Source organism: Lagopus muta, chromosome 20 (assembly GCF_023343835.1).
Source record: "Lagopus muta isolate bLagMut1 chromosome 20, bLagMut1 primary, whole genome shotgun sequence".
Taxonomy (NCBI): Eukaryota; Metazoa; Chordata; class Aves; order Galliformes; family Phasianidae; genus Lagopus; species Lagopus muta.
In genome coordinates, this window is record NC_064452.1 from 5984542 (window position 1) to 6006345 (window position 21804).

General features: G+C 44.6%; 1 protein-coding gene across 6 annotated transcripts in view; it reads right to left on the reverse strand.

The window, feature by feature from the left end:
• CUX1 (cut like homeobox 1) overlaps positions 1–21804 on the reverse strand; it is a 227627-nt gene that overhangs the window by 172360 nt on the left and 33463 nt on the right. For all 6 annotated transcript variants that reach the window (XM_048967067.1, XM_048967064.1, XM_048967066.1 and 3 more), the window contains exon 2: positions 13895–14005. In XM_048967067.1, coding sequence (XP_048823024.1) covers positions 13895–14005 — 111 coding nt within the window. The remainder of the gene's footprint in view (positions 1–13894; positions 14006–21804) is intronic.

Consider the following 21804-nt stretch of genomic DNA (forward strand, 5'->3'; position numbering starts at 1 on the left):
GAGGAAACAAATCTAGAGATGTTATTAGCACTCAAGTACCTGCTTATCCTTAAAAGCTGCAAATGATGCCACATCTAAGCACTTAGCATTTGCATGTATTGACAAGGAAAAAAACACTTTTCCATCCTTTTTTATAGAACTGAAACCAAAATAAAACAAACGACAGAACAGCAGTTACTGGGAACTATCAAATTGGTGAGCATTAACATTGTAAGTTGTATTTTTCCACATCTGTACATTGTATGGGGTCATAATTTTAGGCATAAAGTAGTGGTGAACTGTTAATTAAGAAAGAAGGTCAGCCTGATTTGGAAATAGAAGAACACAGCCAGCGATGCCTCCCAAGTGCCCCCAAACAGACTTCCTCTCTTCAATGTATTCTGGATCAGAGTGGCTTGGGGTGAAAGGGACTCAAGTGAAGCAGGAAGATATCATACAAAACCACTTTACCACACACTGTGCTCAGAAACCTGAGTGTCCAAGAGTTTAATATGTGATCACTGTCATCATAAGGACTTTAGGAAAAGTTACCAGATTTCATTACTCCGTGTGTGAAGACAGCCAGTCTGTTTTTGAAGTCATACAATGATTGTATTGCCAGCTACCAAAAAGGTAACACAACATTCATAGCCACCGAAAGCTTCTGTTTTGAACAGCAGCCCGACTGCATGCACTTTGCCCACTAATCTATCTCCCCAAAATATTTCTGATATTTCAAAAGCTCACAGGCAAGAACATGTTGTGTCTCTTTCCTCTGTTATCAGGAATAGGAATATCAAGGAATGCAGACATCTTTCTTCCTTGCTCTGAAACTACACTGACTTGGAGAACAGCACAGCAATACTTAGTTTTGGACAAGCAGCAGGTTTTAATAGTCAAAAGCTCTCTAAAACATATGTTCTAAACATACGAGTTAGAACTCATGTAAATTAATACCTACTAGGAGCTGTTTTCCCAGTCCTCACTTAAGTACACATCTAAAGACGTGCTCATAGAGAAACTGAAGCAGGTAATATGAACTCACAGGTTACTTTCCTTAGGAAAGAATCTTGAAGGTTAGGGTTGTTGTGGGCATTTTAGAACAAACTGCCACCTGTGGGAGATTGGCAAGAAGTATCCTCCACAAAAGGCAGTGGTGGCAGAGACTGAGGGGCTGAGCATCCCTGTAGATGTCCCTGGTCACTGTGGGGAGCTGGACGTGACCTTTTATGGGCTCTTCCAACTCAAAGGATTCTGTGATTCTGAACTCACATAAACCCCTACACTCCTTTGCTGCTGACAAAGAACAAGGCTCTTGCACCATCGAACCACAGCTTTAAGTCTAAAGATGATCTTTTATTGGGGAACTATATTAACATGCAGTAGAGCCTGCCTTTATATGCCACTATGAGGTGGGGAAGAAGTCCTCAAAGCATTACTGAGCAGAGGGAATTGCTATTAAAAATGCTATTTAGACAGATGGGCACCTGTGGAAGCCTGCTCCACAGCCTCATCAAACTCATTAAAACTATCTTTAAGTCCTGGGCTTGGGAGCATAATCCCTTTAAGAAACCTGCAGATTAGGCAGCGAGAATAAAGGTAAAGTGGGAGCAGAGCTGAAAAATACATGATACCCCGTGCAGCCCCCATGTCTTTGGGCATCCCCATCACCACACTGCTGCACACTGTCTCCCCACTGCCAATAAAAAATAATGAGTTGCAAAGGCTGCGTGATGGGAGAATCGCACGGGTTGCTCTGCAGAAGGCAGGGCAGCCCTGTCCTGCGTGGGGCATCCTGCTGGGGCGGCCTCAGCACAGGGATGTGTGCAGTGCTGTGTCCTCAGCAGCCCTGTGCCCTGCTGGCACTGCCCAAGGGCTGCAGGAACAGCCGCAGCGCTGACTGCTGCCCCTGAAACTCATCTGTTGAGCAAGCAGGGCCGCACCGCTCCTTGGATGTGCCACCAAGAGGCCGGAGAGGGAGATCCCCAGCACGGCGACTGGACAAAACGCAGACATGGAACGAGATGGTTCCCTGCGGGGTCAGAACAGAAAACCTGACTCTGATTAAGCTGCATTACCAGATAGAAGCAGGATCTCAATAATTTACAGCCAGAGATGGGACAAGCGTCCATTAGCATTAGTGTCTACGGATGTTCACTTTCTTTTGTCCCACATACTGAAGGCCTCTGAGACCAAGGCTGGCCCTGTGCCTCTCTCTTCCTGGCTCTCCACAACCCTTTCTCCCAGGCATAAGAGAAGCATTCCTTTTCAGCATCCCATGCCTCCAGATGGGAGGTAAGGAAGGAGGAAGAAGAAAGGAGGAGGAAGAAGGCAAGGCAATTTGATGTGAATCCAGACCAAGTAAACAGTCTCTAATGGCATCCAGTACCTTAAATGCAGGGTGATTTTGAAGAGTTATGAGGTCAGAGATGATCCAAACCGTAGGAATGCATCAGAGCTGTATGCTCTTCAGTAGCTCTTACGTTTGGGAACAAAGGAGCCTGATTTATTTATTTTTTTATTCACTGCCTTCCAGTATCAGCAGTCTTGTGAACTTGAAGCCAAACAAAAATGAAGCATTAAGTACTAACACACGAAGATAATGAACTAGATCAATCATTACAGAAAACTGGGTGTCATGATACTAAGGTGTCTAAACCTCTGTAAATGTGATCCTGCCCTTTCTTCCTTCAGAAGGCAACCAAGACTGATGAAGCTGTTTGTGCCCCTTCCACCACCGCAGTGCACGTCCCACTTCAGGACCTCTTTTCTCCCATAAATGATGTCCTCAAGCACTGGGACTCATCTGACAAACTCATCCTGTGTGACTGTCCCCAGCTTCAAAGATCCCATTGCAACACGTTTATTGACAGGCCAGAGTCCAAGCAGTGTCCAGCAGAAAGACAAGAATCAGAGCATTCATGTCCAAGACTGGATTTTTTAAAACCAGTATAACTTTTATATTGAAGTTACCTGCGCTTCTGCTCCCAGTGAAAAAGGCAAGGCAGCACTGAGTGACCTTCCTCATCAAGCCCAGGGATGGACACAGCATCCTGCGCCAGGGATAACGTCATGATCCCACTGGGATGAGCTGGGACCATCAGCAGCTTTGCCTTTCCCTCAAGGCTTCCATGGGAAGGAGGAAGGTGAGCACACGAAGCTGCCAGCCACTCCTGCAGCTGAGTAGCACCAGCCACCCAAGAGGTGGTTGCACGGTTTTGTACACATAAAGCTTGTAAAGCACTTTAGGAAGCTGCAGGATGAAAAGGACTATATAAACGCGAGATATTATTATTATTAAACCAGTGATCTGACAAGAAGAGACAGCTTTTCAAATCCGTACAACAGCTTGAGCTGAAGAGATCAGGGAGTCTAATTTGAAAAAATAATAATTTGAAATGAATCTGAGGATTAGAAGTGGCAGCTCTTTTGTGGATTCTCCATGGCAGGTAAATTTAGTAGGCTACTTTAATTTTGCTTCGTTTTAACTCCTGGCAATGTCCTGTGCATTGAATCTGACAGAGAGACAGAGTGTTTGAAGCTGCCGTGGCTACGTTTTAGTCTCCCCATTTTACAATCAGTGTTTGAATCTGCTGCTACAACTCTGGGTACGGAGATCAGAGGCTTATCAAAGAGGCATCCATTTCAAAGACAAGCAGCAGCTTTGACTTCATTCCTTCAGTGCTTAAAATTCCTGAAAAAGCAGATGAGCACACCACAAAACAGGTCGGAAAGAAATCTCTCTCTCGGCTGTAAACCTATTTTAGTATTAATTTTTTAAGGATCTATTTTGGTCTCATGTAAAATGTGTGTGTTTAGCAGAGATAATCCTCTCAACAGGTGAGCTTAATATATTCCTCTTCCTGTAACTGCAAGTACATTTTAAACTGGCTTATTGCTTTATCAAGCATTAATTGAACAACTACTTCAACCAGTTACCTGATTTTTTGGACTAAAAATGTCTTCCTAACAAAGCATCACTTCATTTCTTTTATTGTTGCCCTTATTTTCACTGCATGGATGAACCAGGTGCACCGCAGGCACAAGATGTGCTGCCTGCAGGAAGCGCTGCTTTAAGGGCACGCTGCTCTCTGGGACTGCTGCATGCTGATGGCCACGCTCAACCTTTGACCTCCACTGAATCTCAGCATTCTGAGGGCTGGCAGCATCAGGGCCTCAGCAGCATGGCAACATATCCTAGGGAACCTGCCAGGAGTTGGATTTGATGATCACTAGATGTCCCTTCCAATGCCTATGAAGACAAGACTTAGGTCTTTGCGGCTTCAAGTGGCACCAGGGGAAGTTCAGGCTGGGCATTAGGAACAGTTTCTTTGCCAAAAGAGTGGTGATGCAGTGGCACAGCTGCACGGGGGGGGGGGGGGGGGGGGGGAACCATCCCTGGAGGTGTTCAAGAACTGCAGAGATGTGGCACTGAGGATTGGCAGTGGGCACGGTAAGGTGGGTTGGGGTTGGATCTGGGGATCCAAGAGGTCTTTGCCAACCACAATGATTCTATGATCACTTCTGACACATGGGGCTGAGGAGTCCCGACACATTCAGGCACTGTAGGTTGCAACCACACAATCTTTAAGGTCCATTCCAACCCAACACACTCACCTGGCACCACTCTGCAAACCCCAGACATGAATCACAGAATCACAAGGTTGGAAACGACCTGCAAGTTCATCTGGTCCAACCCCCCTCCCGTTCCTATCAGTACCACAAGCTACTAAACCATCTCTCGTAGCTCCTCATCCAGGCGCCCCTTGAACACTGCCAGGGATGGCGACTCCACCACCTCCCTGGGCAGCCATTGCAGTGCCTGACCACCCTCTGAGAGAAGAAGTTTCTCCTCATGTCCAACCTAAACCTCCTCTGGTACAACTTGTGGCCCTTTCCTCGGCTCCTACTATTTGCCTGGGAGAAGAGGCCAGAACCTTTTGCACCACAGCCTCCCTTCAGGAAGTTGCACAGTGCACTGAGGTCTCCCCTGAGCCTCCTCTTCTCCACACTGAACAATCCCAGCTCCCTCAGCCGCTCCTCATATTTGTGCTCCAGACCCCTCACCAGTTTCGTTGCCCTTCTCTGCACACGTTCCAGGGCCTCCATGTCTTTCTTGTAGTGAGGGGCCCAAAACAGCACAGCACTCGAGGACATGGGCAGAGCACAGATCTGCTGCAGCTTCCCAGAACTTTCTTTTGGAAAGTCAATGTATGGTTGAGAAATAAATAACCACCTCCATGCTTAAAAATGCAGAAATATCACCATAAATAAGCATTAGTGCTTCACAAATGGTGAAACCACAATTTTATGGTTTTAAACAGAGACAAGGTGGAATCGTGAATGGTAGCAATGTATTTCAGATGAAAGCTTTCAAGCAGATGAGAAATACTAACAGCAGTTGGAACCTGAGTAACTACAGTTGCATTAAATTATTCCATCTGCAAGTCCATTAAAATTTTTTAATGGTTTTGTATGGCTTTTATATTTATTGGGTGGGTTTACTCCTGTGTGAGTCATACATATTTATTGCCAGGGTCCAGATAATGGTTATTAATAAAACTCCTTTTATTTGCATACTGTCTTGAAACTGGTCTAAATATTTACAGCCTGACTATAAAATAAAAGAATCCTCCAAAATTCTCAATATCGTGGCTTTACTTTCTGTACATTTTCATCTTTTTTACTCCTTCCTCTAAAAATGGGGAAAAAAAGAACAACCTGGAAAATGCATTTTGCTTCTCAAAAGCCTGAAAGACACCAATTCTTTCAAAGGATTAAAGCACAGTTTTTTGTTGAGGAAGTAGGAGATCCCAAACCGAAGGCAGCCTAGTCTCTATAATTAAGAAAACACGTATATTACTGCACATAATTATGAACAGTAACAAAAGCTCAGTATTAAAGCGGGTCCACTGAATCTCTGGAACTGTGCCTGCCAACTAAAACACCTACTATGAATTTAGTAATGGGTTATGCAAACATAAATTACAAGGCCAGACATTTTAAAAGGAAAAAAAAGTTGATTTATTGTCACATTGGAGACACGGCGGGATAGAAGCACAATTTCATTTTTCCATATATTCATCAACACTGCAGATGTGTTAATGCAAAAAGAATTCTAAAATAAAAACGACTCTCCACTGCTCTAATTCTCCTGTGTCATTGAAGTTACTTAAAAATGGTTACCAGGAAGCCTTTAAAAAAAGAAAGAAAAAAAAAGAAAAAAAAAAAGAAAAACATGCTACAAGAATGTGGGTGCCGACAGGTTTAAGAGAATTTTACCAACATTTCTCCTCTTCAACATTTGCTATCCAAAATCTGACCCTACAAAAGAGCAACTGTGCAGGAAGTTTGTTGTTTTCTTGTTTGCTTTTTGAAGAGAAATGCTCACAGCTCTGTACTGCAGTCACTTCATCACTGAGCATTTTCCCTCAATGCATTAATCGTTTCTGCTCTTGTTTCAAGTAGATCCAACTTTTCACTTATCCACTGTCAGAGCAATGAAAAGAATCCCTCGTTACTGGCAACTGTTATTAAAAGTTATTCACGACAACATAATAATTTTAATGAGAACAACATGTGCCTTTAATTACACCTGAGTGACTTTGAGGTGGTCCAGTGGATGAACTGGAGGAGATTTACAGAACATTTGCTCACAAAGTTAAAGTACTGATGGAAGACGTTTAATTATTTCTTCTGGTAAGCACACACAGGAAGGAAGAGCGTGTTTAGATGCTGAGTCTTGAAAATAAGTCCACCTACTGCTCACAAGGTCTGAGTGAATTTAGGATGTGAGCTTCAGACTTGCTCTGGGAGCATTCAGCCTTATCGCTGTGGGATCTGCATCTACCTACCCAGTTTCACACTTACCTTTATAAACAGAGGGCTGGAGCACCTCTCCTATGAAGAAAGGTTGAGGGAACTGGGCTCGTTTAGCTTGGAGAAGAGAAGGTTCCAGGGAGACCTCATTGTGGACTGCCAGTACTTGAATGGAGGACATAAGCAAGAGGGGGAATGGCTGTTTACGAGTGTGGACAGTGATAGGACAAGGGGGAATGGTTTTAAACTGAGACAGGGCAGGTTTAGGTTAGTTATGAGGAGGAAGTTCTTCACAGAGGGTGGTGAGGCACTGGAACAGGCTGCCCAGAGATGCTGTGGATGCCCCATCCCTGGAGGCCAGGCTGGATGTGGCTCTGGGCAGCCTGGGCTGGTGGCTGGCGACCTGCACACAGCAGGGGGTTGGAACTAGATGGTCATTGTGCTCCTTTTCAACCCAGGCCATTCTATGAAATAGCACAGCACAGAACACAGCAGCAGCTGCCTGTCGGTACATACTTGCTTACACTTCTTTGTAAACTACTGAAATATAAAAAATATCCCTCATTCCTCTCTTCTGCAGTGCAAAATACAGCACTCCTAGCATTACTGAGATCCAATACCTGCAACTGATGCTGCTAGAACAAAAATGCATTCAGCTGTCACGCATGTTAACCAGAAAAGTGCTTAAACAGAATAAATTAAAGTCACCACGAGCAAGTGGCTTCGGAGTAATTAATTACTTGAACCACATTAACACATTCAGTTCAATCAGATGGGCCACCTTCTTGAATGTTTTTGGAACTCCTTACTAAAGCGATCACCCATAGATCTCCAGCTTTATCCAAAGACTCTCGAGGTAAATATGTTGAAAATTGATTATGCTGAAGGCATCTGTCCATGTTCTAGACCTGGGAGGTAATCCCTACTTCTCTGTTCTTATTATCTTGTCTCTTTACAGAAGGACATGGCAGTGTTTTACATCAGCAAGTGAGATATTTTAACATTCTGCTAAGGTTTTAAATATGTGAGGAATCTTAAAAACACAGAACAATTTTATGATAGAACAGAAAGAACACTGATAATGATGTTTGAGTCACACGGAATAGAAAAAAAAAGACTCTTTTTGAACAAACTGCTTATCTGCAAATTCATTTCTTCCTAACACCAATCTCTCCAAAGTCATGGGGAGGGTAAAGAAGAAGAGAACTTATGCTCCCACATTTTCTCGTGCACTAATTTTCAAGTAATAAGTATGGAAGGACATCTAAAGCTGGTTCTTTTCATGGCCTGCCGTGCACTGAGTTGTCTAGTTTCACACTGCACTGAGCTGTGCTGTGGCACAGGACCGTGCCCTGCCCCAAACACAGCCATCCCAAGGCTCCCTGGGGAAGGGGAGGAGGGCCATCCCCCCACTGCGCACTCTCACCAGCACAGGGAATGCAAATCAAAGCTGTTTTTAACAGCAGAAAGAAGAGGAGAAGAACCCAGCTCTAGATGGCAGCAAATCAATATCCACCCCTGCACGCAGCCTGGCGCTGTGCGTCTGCGGGAGCTGTGCTAAGCAGGGGATGTCTCTCACCGTGCTGCACAGCAGACCCGAGCTGACCATGCAGAGCTGCCAGGATCCCACCACACTTCCCTACCTGCAATTAGAATGTCACTCCTCTCGTTCCAGTTATTTTTGTTTTTCTTTTCTTTAAGCTTCGTTTGATTGTCTTTTGCTGCACACCGGCTAATTCGACAGAATGCCAGAACCAAACTCCAGAACCAATGGAGACTTTAAGAATTCTGGCAGGTTGGATTTTCTAAAACGGAGCCCTCATTTAATAATAACTGAGCTCCCCTCCTTTAATTACAGCTGCCATTGGAATGCCATCTCTGTAAAACAAACGTGGGTCTTACAAACATGCACCAACTTCATACATCATCTCAAGAATAAATCATAAATAATGCATAGAGGGGGCTGGATCACACACAGGAGCAGGACGGGTCGGGAGGTGAGGGAAGCTCAGGGTGTTTGATTTCTGGCATCTTTCAATATTCCATTTCCCAGGGCATTTAAAAGCTCTGCTTTGAGAACACCCTTCTGCTGTCCGTGCTTACAGGTTCTCCTGTGTCCTTCCCTAACTGCTGATCCAATCTTTAATCTGCTTTGCAAAACACAGCTGCCCATTTGAGCATTTTAAGGTAATCTTGGCTTTCCAAATCTCACCAACAGAGCACATTTGCAGCCCAGGAACAACACTGAAGGGCAACAAAAGCAAGGAGACCCCAGCTCAGCTTCCCTCCAGGAAAAGACCAAAGTGACCAAAGCCACGAGCTGCAAGGGGAGTCCGATGGCCCCTGGGATGTGGACCCTCCATTTTACCATCCTTGTTGCAGGTGAGATAGGCAACAGTCAGCATAGCTCAGCAATTCGATGGTTTAGATGGCTAAATCAGAAACATTTAATTGTCTTCTGTTACAATCAGAATTAAAAAGTGGCCAAAAGTGTTTGTTCAAGTGTTGGCACTCATATAAGCAGTGCCAGCCAACCTCACAACCTCCCCTCGTCCAGCTGTGTGCACAGCAGAGCCCATCCTCACCCAGCCTTCCAGGAGTCCTGACTACTGCTCCTCAGGTCTGAAACTGGACAGGAATCCACTTCATGTCATGGACACACCATCAGCCAGAGCTCATTAGACACTGAGAGCTGCAGACACACCTAAGCACAATACAACTCACTGCACTACATAACCTGCTGTGCAAAGAATAAACAACAGGCACGCTGTAATGCATCGTTCTCCTCACTGAAACACATCTTGCTTTGGGAATCAAACTCAAAATGCAGCTACATAATGACTGTGGATTGACAACTAAGTTAATAATACACTAGAAATCTTCATAATGTTTATTAGTCTTCTGGACTAAAGCTTATTTTTTTTTCCAGACATTTGGAAACAGAGGACACAGAAAAGAATACAGAGTTATAAATTAAACAGCTTTAAATACCATTGTCTTCCTTCCCCACAAGCCCTTAACAACTTACTTATTTACTTATTTGGGTGTTTTTCACTATTGCTGCTAACAAGATTAAAAATCTGCACTGCTCTATGTGCTAGATTAGCTTTCAAAAGACCAGAACAGTAGAAAGGTGAGCAAAAAGTGGTTGCTCAAGCAGGCACGTGGGTAGAACCCAAGGCGAAACTATCAATCAGCATTTCAAAGTATCTTCACTTGGCTCCAAAAACTATTAATCTGTGCCACCAGAATTATTTGAGATCCTTCAAATCTCAGACTGTCCCTCCAACACTCGTGTCTTCACACCAAATCAGCACATGAGGACATGGTGAATTAGACCAAGAGCCTCACAATACATGAATATTGCAGCCGCTCACAACAGGGTGATGCAGGGTGGTGGCTCATGTGACAGATCTGGGGTTGCCTTCCAAGTGACAGTCACATAACATCAGTGATTCCAGTAATCTCTTGTCAGCATTCCACGGTAGCTGCTCGAGATGGAACAACAGAGATGGAACAAACAGAGATGGAACAAACAGAGATGAACATACCCCAAAGCATCTGTCATAAGAGGGCCTGACACAGGCTCCTCAAGGCTGCAATGGGTAACAAGTGCTTCTGAAATGACAAACTTGAAGTTTCTGCATGTAATGACCACCTCTCCATCTGCTATGCACCACGAAATGCTGCCTCCTAGATTTACGTCCAAGTTTGCCAACTCAGAAATGGTATTCTAATACTCTGCAATACAGAGCCCTGCAGTTGTTCCTATGTGCATGAAAATATTACTACATTTCTTCTGCAATGTGATAATTTGCAAAGAAGGCAGAAATAATCCCAACAGATCTGTCACAATCTTTTCGAGTCTTCCAAAACAGCAGCATAAACATCCTCAACTTCATTAGTAGTTTTTAAAGTCCTTTTCTGTTACGCAGGAGATTGCTTATGGCAGACACTGTGGAAAGTCTAGAGGACACCTCAGACAGCAATGGATAGGAAACTCAAGGCAAACGACATTTGTTTCCTGATTTATGGTGGGAACAGCAACAGCTGAGGGCAAGAGATGCTGCAGCAAACCAAACCACTGCTGCACCAGCGGGGATACATCCAGAATGAGCAATGAAAATGGAAAGCAGGACTCTGGAGCAGGTTGTGACATTCAGCGATTCCATCCACATTCTTCATAGGAAGAAAGATGTTACTTCATCTTGGAAATTTTAATTAAGCTGCATACTGACTAATTTATTCAAAGAACAGTTCTGCAAGCAAGCAAGTTTTCTACTAGGGTTCTCTTTGTTATTAAAATAGTATGCTTGAAGTTCAGTAACACGAATGGGTCAGCTGGGAAATGCCAGTGGCTTCCTGTCCACCACAGGGAAAGGTTTTATCATATGGTGCAAGTTTTTTGATGAAGCTGAAGTTTAAAAAAAAAAAAATCAGGTCAAGGTGTCATAGCCTTGCCTTCCATCATCCTCCAGCCCTCCGAAATGGTCTAAGCTTGGAGTATTACTCAGCATTATTCCTTATGGGGAGGACAGAAAACAGCTGAAGATAAACACAGCAGTGCTTTTGTGGGGAGGAATGCTGGTGAAGTCTTCCAGCGAGGACAGCAGAGCACTGTCTCACTTATTCTGGTGGAAATGCCCACACCTACCACTGCAGTCACCTTGCATGGGACAGGGAGACCCTGCTCAGCTGAGCAACACCTGCATATCTGTCTGTTAGAGCTGCTCAGTTCAGAGACTCTTTTTTAGTTTTTTGATCCCGTTTTCATTTTTTAATTCTGTCAAAGAAGAGGAGTCAGATGTTGGGAAATGAAGCTGCAGAAAGAATGCCGCAACAGAGGGGAAAGAAAAGAAAGAATATCAGCAGTCCATCCTAGGAGTCCCAGGCACTGGATAAAGATGTGGAATCTAGCATAGATCCAAACTCCCCGAAGCGTCAGGGATGTTCAGAGCCATCGTTTTGTATCTTGTCTGTGAATGAATGAAACCCTTCCATCCCCTTCCAAAATCACAGAATCACAGAATTGTAGGGGTTGGAAGGGACCTCCAGAGATCATCGAGTCCAACCCCCCTGCCAAAGCAGGTTCCCTACAGCAGGTCACACAGGTCGGCATCCAGGCAGGTCTTGAACATCTCCAGAGAAGGAGACTCCACCACCTCCCTGGGCAGCCTGTTCCAGTGCTCCGTCACCTCACTGTACAGAAGTTCTTGCACACATTTGTGCGGAACTTCCTATGCTGCAGTTTCTGGCCGTTTCCCCTTGTCCTGTCTCCACATGCTGCTGAAAACAGTCTGGCCTCACCGCTCTGCCCCCCACACCTTAGATATTTATAGACCTGGATCAGGTCCCCTCTCAGTCTTCTCGAGGCTGAACAGACCCAGTTCACTCAGCCTTTCCTCATTGCAGACCCCTTTCCTCATCCAGGCCCCTCACCATCTTGGTGGCCCTCCGCTGGACTCTTTCCAAGAGATCCCTGTCTTTTTTGTACTGGGGAGCCCAGAACTGGACGCAGTGCTCCAGATGAGGCCTTAGCAGGGCAGAGTAGAGGGGGAGGATCACCTCCTTTGACCTGCTGGCCACGCTCTTTTCAATGCACCCCAGAATGCCACTGGCCCTTTTGGCCACAAGGGCACAGAATCATAGAATGGCCTGGGTTTAAAAGGACCACAATGACCATCTGGTTTCAACCTCCCTGCTAAGTGCAGGGTCACCAACTATCAGACCAGGCTGCCCAGAGCCACATCCAGCCTGCCCTGAATGCCTCCAGGGATGGGGCATCCACAGCACCTCTGGGCAGCCTGTTCCAGTGTGTCACCACCCTCTGTGTGAAAAATACTATATGGAAGGCTACGTAACTATACTTTGTAAAAGTGTTTTTAAAACTTTACCATGAAATGATTTAGCAGCAGAAGGCGTTCACCTTGTTTTGTTAACAGAACTGAACTAATAGCAAATCATTTTTTCTTTGTATCTCCTGAAGTGACTACAGAAAGCACAGCTTTTTCCTCCACCCATCAATTCCCACTGAGTGACCACAGCCCTCTCACAATGCTCCTAAAAGTGCAGTGCTGGATTTTTTCCCTGCCAGTAACCTGCTCTGCAAAAACAAAACTGGCCTCAAGAAATCACCCTGAGATGAATCCATGAGTTTGCTATCCCTCAGGAGCCGGCAGCTGCAGCCCCAGCCTGCAGTTCTCCTTACAGGAAAAAAAGGAAGGAAGAAGGAAACTCAAATAAGTTTTGGAGAATGAACTTAAGCTTCTAGCAAACAATTCAAAAAACGTGGCCCCAGATATCCGTTTATTTTCTGGATTTTGTATAGTTTCCTATACCTTCATATTCTTTTACCTCTCTCCATTCCCAATAGACCGTTCTTCTCTGCAAGGGGAATAAACTGATTCCTGACTGGTACCTAGAGAGAACCAACACTTGTGTACCAGCCCAAATTGATGGCAAACTTCTTTGCAAAAGAAGCAAACAGAACGAAGCAAAAAACACCCTACGCACTGCTACGCATTCAATACAGAAAATGAGCTTTATCTATCTAATACACAACCATGCACGTGTGTGCGCAGACATGTACTGCACACGCTATCATAGTCACCGAAGAGTTTGAAAACCATCCTCTCCATTCAAGCAGCACTCAGCTCTCCAAGCTTGGCCCAGCACCAGTCCAACACCCTTCGCACACCACCTGGGAGCAACGCACGGCCGTGCTGCAGAGCTGCGCCCGGAGCTCAGTGCTGACCTTGTTGCATTTCCAGTGAAATCAACAACTGAACTTTGTTTGATTTCTGGTGGAAAAATGAGCATCTTTGAAGTCGTGCCCTTGATGTAGATTTATTTAGGCAGCAAAACATCACTTGCTACACCCAAGCACTAAGAGAATTAGGTTTAACTGAAGAACCTTTTGTTTTTTTGCAGTTCTCCAGGTTTTAGATTACGACAAAATTTAGAGCGAGCCTGACTGAAGGCTGATGCTCAGATTTGCTCTGAGAAGTCAGCTCCTATTTCAATACAACACAAAGCAGAGAACATCACGAGAACAAAACATTAAGAAAAGAGCCCTAGATACACCTCAGCTCCTTACCTCTGGAGTGTTCTTCTTGAACTCCCGACTTTGCTCGATAAGTTTCTTCCTGGACTGCTCGCTTTCATCTTGCCGGTTGGCCAATATTGTTGCTGTGGCATCGAGTTCTCTCTGTCAAGAAAAAGAGCAAAAAAAAAAAGGGGCTACAGTTAGAGTTCTGTTTATTACAGAAAAATAACATCATGTGTGCGTCCATCACACGGCCTGGAATAGCGAGGCGGCTGAGCTTCAGGGCAGTACAGAACAAAGCATCATGCTTCCACAAAATGGGCTCCCAAATTAAGTCCAACAAAGGTCTACAACCTTTTCAATTCGATCTTGCAGCCAAAATATCACTGTTTTCCTCAAAAGCATTCATGCCTCTACCACAACATTACTCGCAACAGCAGTAGTGCGCAGCGCTCACACCCTAATTGCCCAAATTCAGGGAAGATTACCAATCTTCAACACATCAGGTTTATTTCTTGTCTGCAGACACTGGATTTTCCCTTTGTGAGCTTTTTGGTGAAAAATGTTACGACTAACTCACCATTGGCCAACCCTACACTTCAGCCTAAGGTTACGCTTCAGTCACTCTTAATGCCAAGTGACAATATATACAGTACTATGCTGCCATCACAATTCTTTCTTCCACTTAAATCTCTCCTTATTTGAATGTAGAATTTTCTTTTCCTACCACTGGAATCTGTTCTTCTAAAATTATTAGGAGACATCCCTCCACTCCTCCCTTCTCCTTTCCCAGAGATATATATAAATATACTTGAGCACCTGATGGAGCTGCGAGTGTCCCTGTTCATCAAGGGCCTTTAAGGTCCCTTCCAACTCAACGATCCTATGACATATATACACATCATCCAAGTTCTCTCCCCACCAGTTCCTTTGCTCAGGACTCTGCTTCCAGAATGCCACTGCACTGATCCAGACTCGACTCAATGTGTCACCTCTCAATGCATAAACCAACAGCACAATCTGCCCTGTCTGTCCGTCCCCTTCTTGCAATATTACCACATAACACCAAAAAAAACCAAAAAAAAAGCTAAATCCTCCACCCAGCTACAGACTCCATTCCCAAATAACTCGGAGTGAAGGAGTGCAGTAAAAATAAAGCAGATGTTGTTAATTTTAGACGGTTGGTTACTTTTTGTGGGGGCTGAATGCTGGCACCTTCAGCAGCAGGATGGAGATGTGTTCCATGCGACCCCACAGCCTGACCTCTGGAGGGAAGAAGTCCTTCCTGCAGCTTCCAGCTCAAAAGAATCAACTTTTTTCCCCTTTAAGTCTTTTTTTTTTTTCTTTTCTATGTATATGGACCACAGTTATCTTAATCCTTGGAAATAAGCTAAATATGACAAATGGATTTGAAGCTAGGCAGCACGCTGGAGCCAGTGACCTAAATATCGTCACTGCAAGGCTTTAAAAACACCATATTTCTGACTTTGAGGAAAAAAAAAATAGGGCAATATGTCCACCAGATCTTGGTTTGGAATTCTGTAACATATGTGAAATCTATTGCAGAAAAGTGGGAAATACTTAACAGTTGGATAAACCACATTTGAAATTCATCCCAGCTAAGTTTATGCAAGAAAAAAGAGCAACAGAAACCAATGTGGTTAAGCAGTACTATAAAGAGCAATATAACGGCTAAGCAGAAGGCTTTTAAAAAATATAAACAATCTGGTACGGCCAGCAACTTGGAAAACTATATTTAAAAAGGAAGCCCACATTTAAAGCAAAGCAAAGCAAACACTAATCGTGAAGCAGGAGGGAATTTCAGCAGACCAAGGAATTCAGTGCTCGTTTTACAGTACAGAGGGCTAGCGAGGAACTCTACAAATGGACAAGTGGGATTCAGAGACCCTCACTTCCAGGTTTGGAGACAAGAGCAGTGTGAATATCTAGCCCTGGATGTGAGACCTGATATATAAAAACATACTATGCTTTCAAGCTCTGTCATAGTTAACAAGCCCTAAATCAAAATTACTTGATAAATATCCCCATTTTTGCTTCCTTGCTTGATCTCAACCAACTCTACAAGTCCCATTTTTTCAGTGTAAATAACAGAGGATTGCAACCCACGTGCAGCACTGGACATTTCCCACACTTTGTGACAATCTTATGAGACATCCCAGTTATTGCACAAATTCAACACTGCCCATGCATTATTTCTGCAAGCACGTGAGTATGATAAGGTAAACATCACTGACTCAGAGGTCCCATCCCTGAGTACTGCAGGGCACTCAAAGGTACGTAAAATCCCCTTTCCCAGCCTTGCAGCCACAGAGTGCAAGGAGATGCAACAGCACAGAGACAGCAGTGCACTGCACAGCCCTTTCATGCAAAACAAAAATAGCAGACCGTGTCTGAGTGCCATTCTCCACTTCTTTGCTATCAGTGTCCAGTGAACTTTCTGGCCAAGAGCTGGCACTGTTCAGCCATCCCTGCAGACGCAGCCCGACGTGGAACATGTGCTGGAGGAAGCAGAACAAGCAGCACTATTCTCTTTCCCACTTCTTTCCCCTTCCCCAAAGTGCCATCAATTTAGGGCAGACAGGTGACGCTGCTTGAGCCACACAAAGCTGGAGAACTCTCTCTCCAGGGCTCCTGCCTTGTTGTGACAAATTTAGTGGGGGTGGAAGGCAGAGCAAAGAGAGGAGACAAAGTTTTAGGCACTAAGTGCAGAAGCCATTAAAAGCAACCCTCAGAAAACAAGCATTAGAAGGTTTCCTTTCACGCTGTGTATATAAAAAGAAAGAAAAAACAAAGAGGTCAATCTGCTATCTGCTGTAATAAGCCAGCTGGAAAGGAACTGCCTGCCTTCACAGCAGCCACCAGTTGCTCCACTACCCCCAGCGCAGTCCTGCTCTGCTGCCATCATCCAGAGCATGGGGCAGTGCAGGAGCACAGCACAGTGTGTACGACTCAGCTCACAGCCCACCTTTCCCCTCCTGTTCTTTACACTGAGTCGGCACGCTTCAGCATCCCAGTTCCCCCAGAAGCTGCTCTACCAATCTGCCATAACAAATAACTCTGCTTCTGCTCAGGGCCAGTGTTTCTGTGCAAATTCAGAAGTTTGGCTGATTGCACGTGTTGGATCTATGACGGTTCTCAACACGACTTTTTGCAGTTTTTAGTTTCCTATTGCAGGACAGTTTCTCAGTGCAGTGATGACACCAAAGCAGAAGTGCCTGACCCAGCCCTGCATACCTGCAGCCTGTCTTAGGGGGATACTGCACTTCCCCAGCAGATGCATTATGCAATCTTCCCATCTGAAAAAAAACCAAGGTTTGTTTTCTGCAAGTTGAGTTTGTGCTCTGAAGCCCTTTCTAACAAAGCTGAAGGAAAGATCAGAGTTCAGTGAGAGCACAGAACTGCTGCTCTCCCACCTTACGAATAAATAAAAACCTGCAAGCATGAAATAAACTTGTTTCTTAAGAAGCATTCCGCCACTTGGCAAAATGATGCAACTACCTTTCGCACGCAGAATTAGCTAGGAAATTTCAATAAACACATTTTATTTCCGCGTACTCAAGTAACTTGATTCCCAGGCAGCTTTTAAACGAGCTTTAACTGGAACAAATTCTGCGCTCTGTGCAGTATTTCTGGACTGAGAGTCAATGCGTGTGTGGCCTCTGCATGAAGCAGAGAGGGAACAAAAGCAGAGGTGCCAATGGAGCTCATCGATAAGGTGCCTTAAAAGAGAGAGAGATGTAAAAAAGTTTCTTGTGGCTTTGCTCAGGCTGACACCAGCCCCTACCGCAAACACAGGGGAAAGCCTATCAGAAAGTCTTGCAAGAGGGGAAAGTTAGTGCTGGCTTTTCAAAGGGAGCTGCTATGGGCTGAGACCAGTTGCACCAGCAACAAAACCACAGTGACAGGAGCAGCACAGCACTGTGCCATTTTTTCAGGTACACCTTTAACTCTGAGCTTTGTTAAAATGCAAACAACTGTCCAGAGCTGTGAACACCTCAGTACCAAAGGTCTGTAGGATCTATTGAATGAGCCTTTCCTCCTGATCAGGAATAACAAAACACTGGATATTCATTCCAAGATGCAGTTCTCACCCTCTGGCACTGTTCATTCCCTTTCCATCCGGCTCAGCACATGGTGCCCCAGGCTGTACCTGCACTGCAGGGCCTCATTTGTCACCTCCATCATGCTGCCCCCAAAAATAGGCCTCCCTGGCACTGCCATCATACTGCTCCTACTAAGAGGTGTCGGTGGGCGCTGCCATCACGCTGCTCCCAGCACCAACCCTCAGACATCACCACCATTGTGCTGCTCCCAGTAACAGGCTCCATGTTCACTCGCAGTGCTCCAGCCCTGCTCTGAGGCTCCTTGTCTTCTCACGTGTCTCAGCTGTCCCTGTTTCCCTTCCCACCTACTCTCACCCATCACTATCACCCAGTAGCAAGCATGCCCTTAATATGCCAGGCAATCCAAACTCCGAGTTGGGGTCACTGAGACCCCACAGCCTTGCTCTCTCCGCATCCCCCCGCCTGCTCCCCCCACGCTCTCTGGAAGGGCTCCCACACACAGATGCTCTGTGCCCGCACCGTAATGCTGTGAAACCACCACCTTCCATTACCTCACCTTGTCGTTTGGTTTCAAAACCTGGCAAAAGAAAACCTGTCAGCAAACCCACTCCATCAGTTACTTAACACCCCGCCAGGTCCCGCGTTTCAGTTGACTGCAGTCTCTAAGGACAGGAGTTTCCTGACCAGAAAGCGCAGCCGTTTGCTGGGGAGCCATTTGCTCCGCTGCCTTGGAGGATGCAGCACGGCCCCGTTCCAGCTCCCATCCTGCTGGAAGTGCAAACTGCTTCTTTCAAAAGCTGCAGTGAAAAAGGCCAAACAGAAAAAGTAACAAATTGATTTAAAGGTGGCTGCAGTCAGACTTCCCAGAAGGTACTTTTGGGAGCAATCTGCTCATCTGCTGGCCAGCCCTGGCCGTACAGAGTTCAGCTCCAGATCACACCACAGCCCTGCACGCACTGCTGGTGGCCTTCCAGGGGAGGGAATTCGTTAGCTGATTGCATTGGCTAATTACTTTGCAAGAAAAAAAAAAAAAAAAAAAAAAGTCTAGGCTTCAAACTTGTTATTTCATAGCAACTACAGGGTGCTGGGGAACCAAAGGGCATCATCTTCTGCCAAATAAACTACAAGAAACCAAAGAAAACCCACTTTGCCCAGACCCAGTAATAAGACATATCTGCCCAACCTCTGTTTTGGGGGTTGATCCTGAGCTGAGGAAGACAGTCCATGCTCTTGTGCTCAGTCTCACCGCTCTACAGACCACCCCGTCTTAATAATAAATAAATAATAACTAATTACAAACTGCTTAATGCACTCCTCTCATCTGTTTCAACTAACTACTGCAGCACCACCATTCAGGTGAAGGGATTTGCACTGCCATCTCATAGCAGAATGCCTCCACAACTTCACATTATGTCCCATCTCCACCTAAGACCAGATTCATGAGTTACCCAAACTAATTCTTCTGACCACCAATGAAAGCAAAATGCAGAATTAAAAGAGCAGCTCGAATAACGAAACATTCAGCCCTGTATCCAAGCTCTGCTACATCATTTAAAGTATTTGGTTACTCTTCTTTTCAGCCTAAGCTTTGCTAGCAAATGAAGCATGACCGTCCTTTAAGCAAGACACACTGTAACACACACTGGGATTTATAAGTTGCTCCAAAGGCCGCCACTAATAAATCAATAATGCACACACACACAGCCTCGTTTCATTGTGAGTTCTGGGTCCTTATTTAAAAGAAATAAGCTCAAAGGTTTTTTTTTGTTTTGTTTTGTGTTTGTTTTATTCTAAATGAAAACAAACTCACTGCTCAGACTTTATTTAACTTCACCCAAACCCTCACTACACTATAATTTAGAACAAGATGTCACAATTGTTTTTCCTTTGATGACATTTTATTCTTGGAAGGCTTTTAACATGGTTAACCATTGAGGACAGACCAACTGTCTGCCCCCAAATCCATCACAGCAGTCACTCCACAATCCTTCAGTCTCCAAATGCAATCACCAATCTCAAAGCTACTTAAGCTGTTTCTTAATGTAAAATATGGACAATAATCACTGGACATAAAATATTTACCAACGAAAGAATGAGCACATACTGAAGAAGAGACCTAAAATATTTTGAAACCACATTCCAGCAGGAGAGAATCACTGCAGCCTTGAGCTAACCAACCTGCTGACTTCCTTCTGATGTTGGATGCAGCAGAAGAGGCACAGTGGGTGAATGAACTGCTATACCTGGTGTACCACAGAACAGTTTGGAAAGATGGAATAGGCTCAAGCTGGAACTTCCTGTTATTAAAGACCTCAACAGCAGACGTGCACTAAGGAAAGCCTACAAAGTGCATCTTGGAATTACTGTCTGGTTACCCCCTCCTGCAAGGCTCTCCCTCCTTGCACTGAGGGAGGGACACATTCAGACACATTCAGGTCCTTCACAGCCTGCCTGTCCTGCAGAAGAGCTGTGCACCCAGACTCACAGCACAGCTGCACAGACAGACAGACAGACACCGGGACAGGACAGCGAGTGCAGTGCTTCTCAGAGGAAGCTGGATGGGGAACTTCTATTAGGAAATCAGCAGTAAAAAAAAATAAAAAATAAAAAAATAATAAAAAAAAACATCAGAAGAAAATTACTGGCAAATGAAACTGTTGTTTGATAAACAATTTGAGCAGGAAGAGTATTTGGCAGAGGGTTTTCAGAGAACGGTCCTTGACTCCTGACTAACACGCTTCCTCCCTTGGTCTGAGTTTGTTGACTTTCTGGGCACACTGCAAGGTTTATGCATTTTCCCATGATGGGAAAAATACGGCATTTTTGTGAAGCCGCCTGTGAATGCAATTGGTGGATGTTTTCTAAAAAATTACAGATATAAATAGGAAACAAGAAAGCAACATTTTCTTTATTTAGATGTTTGCTACTATTGAAGTTCCACTTACAATCTTAGTATTCTTTCACATCTAAGTTCCCAATAATGGCTCAGCTCGCTATGACAATACACGACTTTACGTTTAGCTTTTAATACCACAGCAAATGCTACATAATTTGGACAGTAAAAAAGAATGCGATGCCTTTACAGCTTTTAATCTCTGATCTGGTCCCTGACAGTTCAGCACAAGCAGCACGCTTTATGCACAACTTGGATCAGACTGCAGAACGCCCTTCCTGGCGAGGTGTTTCCCAACAACACACTGCACGGCTTGGTTAAGCTCATTTTCTGTGGCGTGAAAAGGAAAATAGCAGAATTGACTCACGGAGTAAAATTAGCTGATGTACAGTCACAGGGAGGTTGGACTGAGGTGACAGCACGCGGAGCAGCACCCCACAAAGAATAGCGTGCTCTGTGTTAAGCGGTGTTGGAGCTAATTTAGAAGCAGAAGCACTCTTCTCATTACTGTATTTTTAACACAGACTGCTGATTTTTTTTAGATCAACATTTCTGGTAACGTTCCCTAAAGTGCACATATATATATATACACACATGTATATATAATACTGGCCTTCTAGATCATGCATTAACAGTCACACACAGAATATTCTTAAACACTGCAAACCTGACATCCTCCAGCACTGAGGAACAGTGAAAGTTCCAGGCCTCCCAGGATGAACACTGAGCCAAGGGCAGCCCACGTCTGCTCACTCCATCAACACAACTCAGGTGTGCAGTACAACCTAAAAACCTTTGAACCTGAAGTACAGATATATATATATATATACACACTTGGTGATAATTTATATAATTCCACCACTATTCACTGTGACAAAATCACAGTAAAATGAGGATTGCTATGAAAACAACAGATTAAGCTGCAGTGCCACTGTCAGCTTTGCTGTGACACGCTGTCACTAAAAGTCCTTAATTTTGGTTAT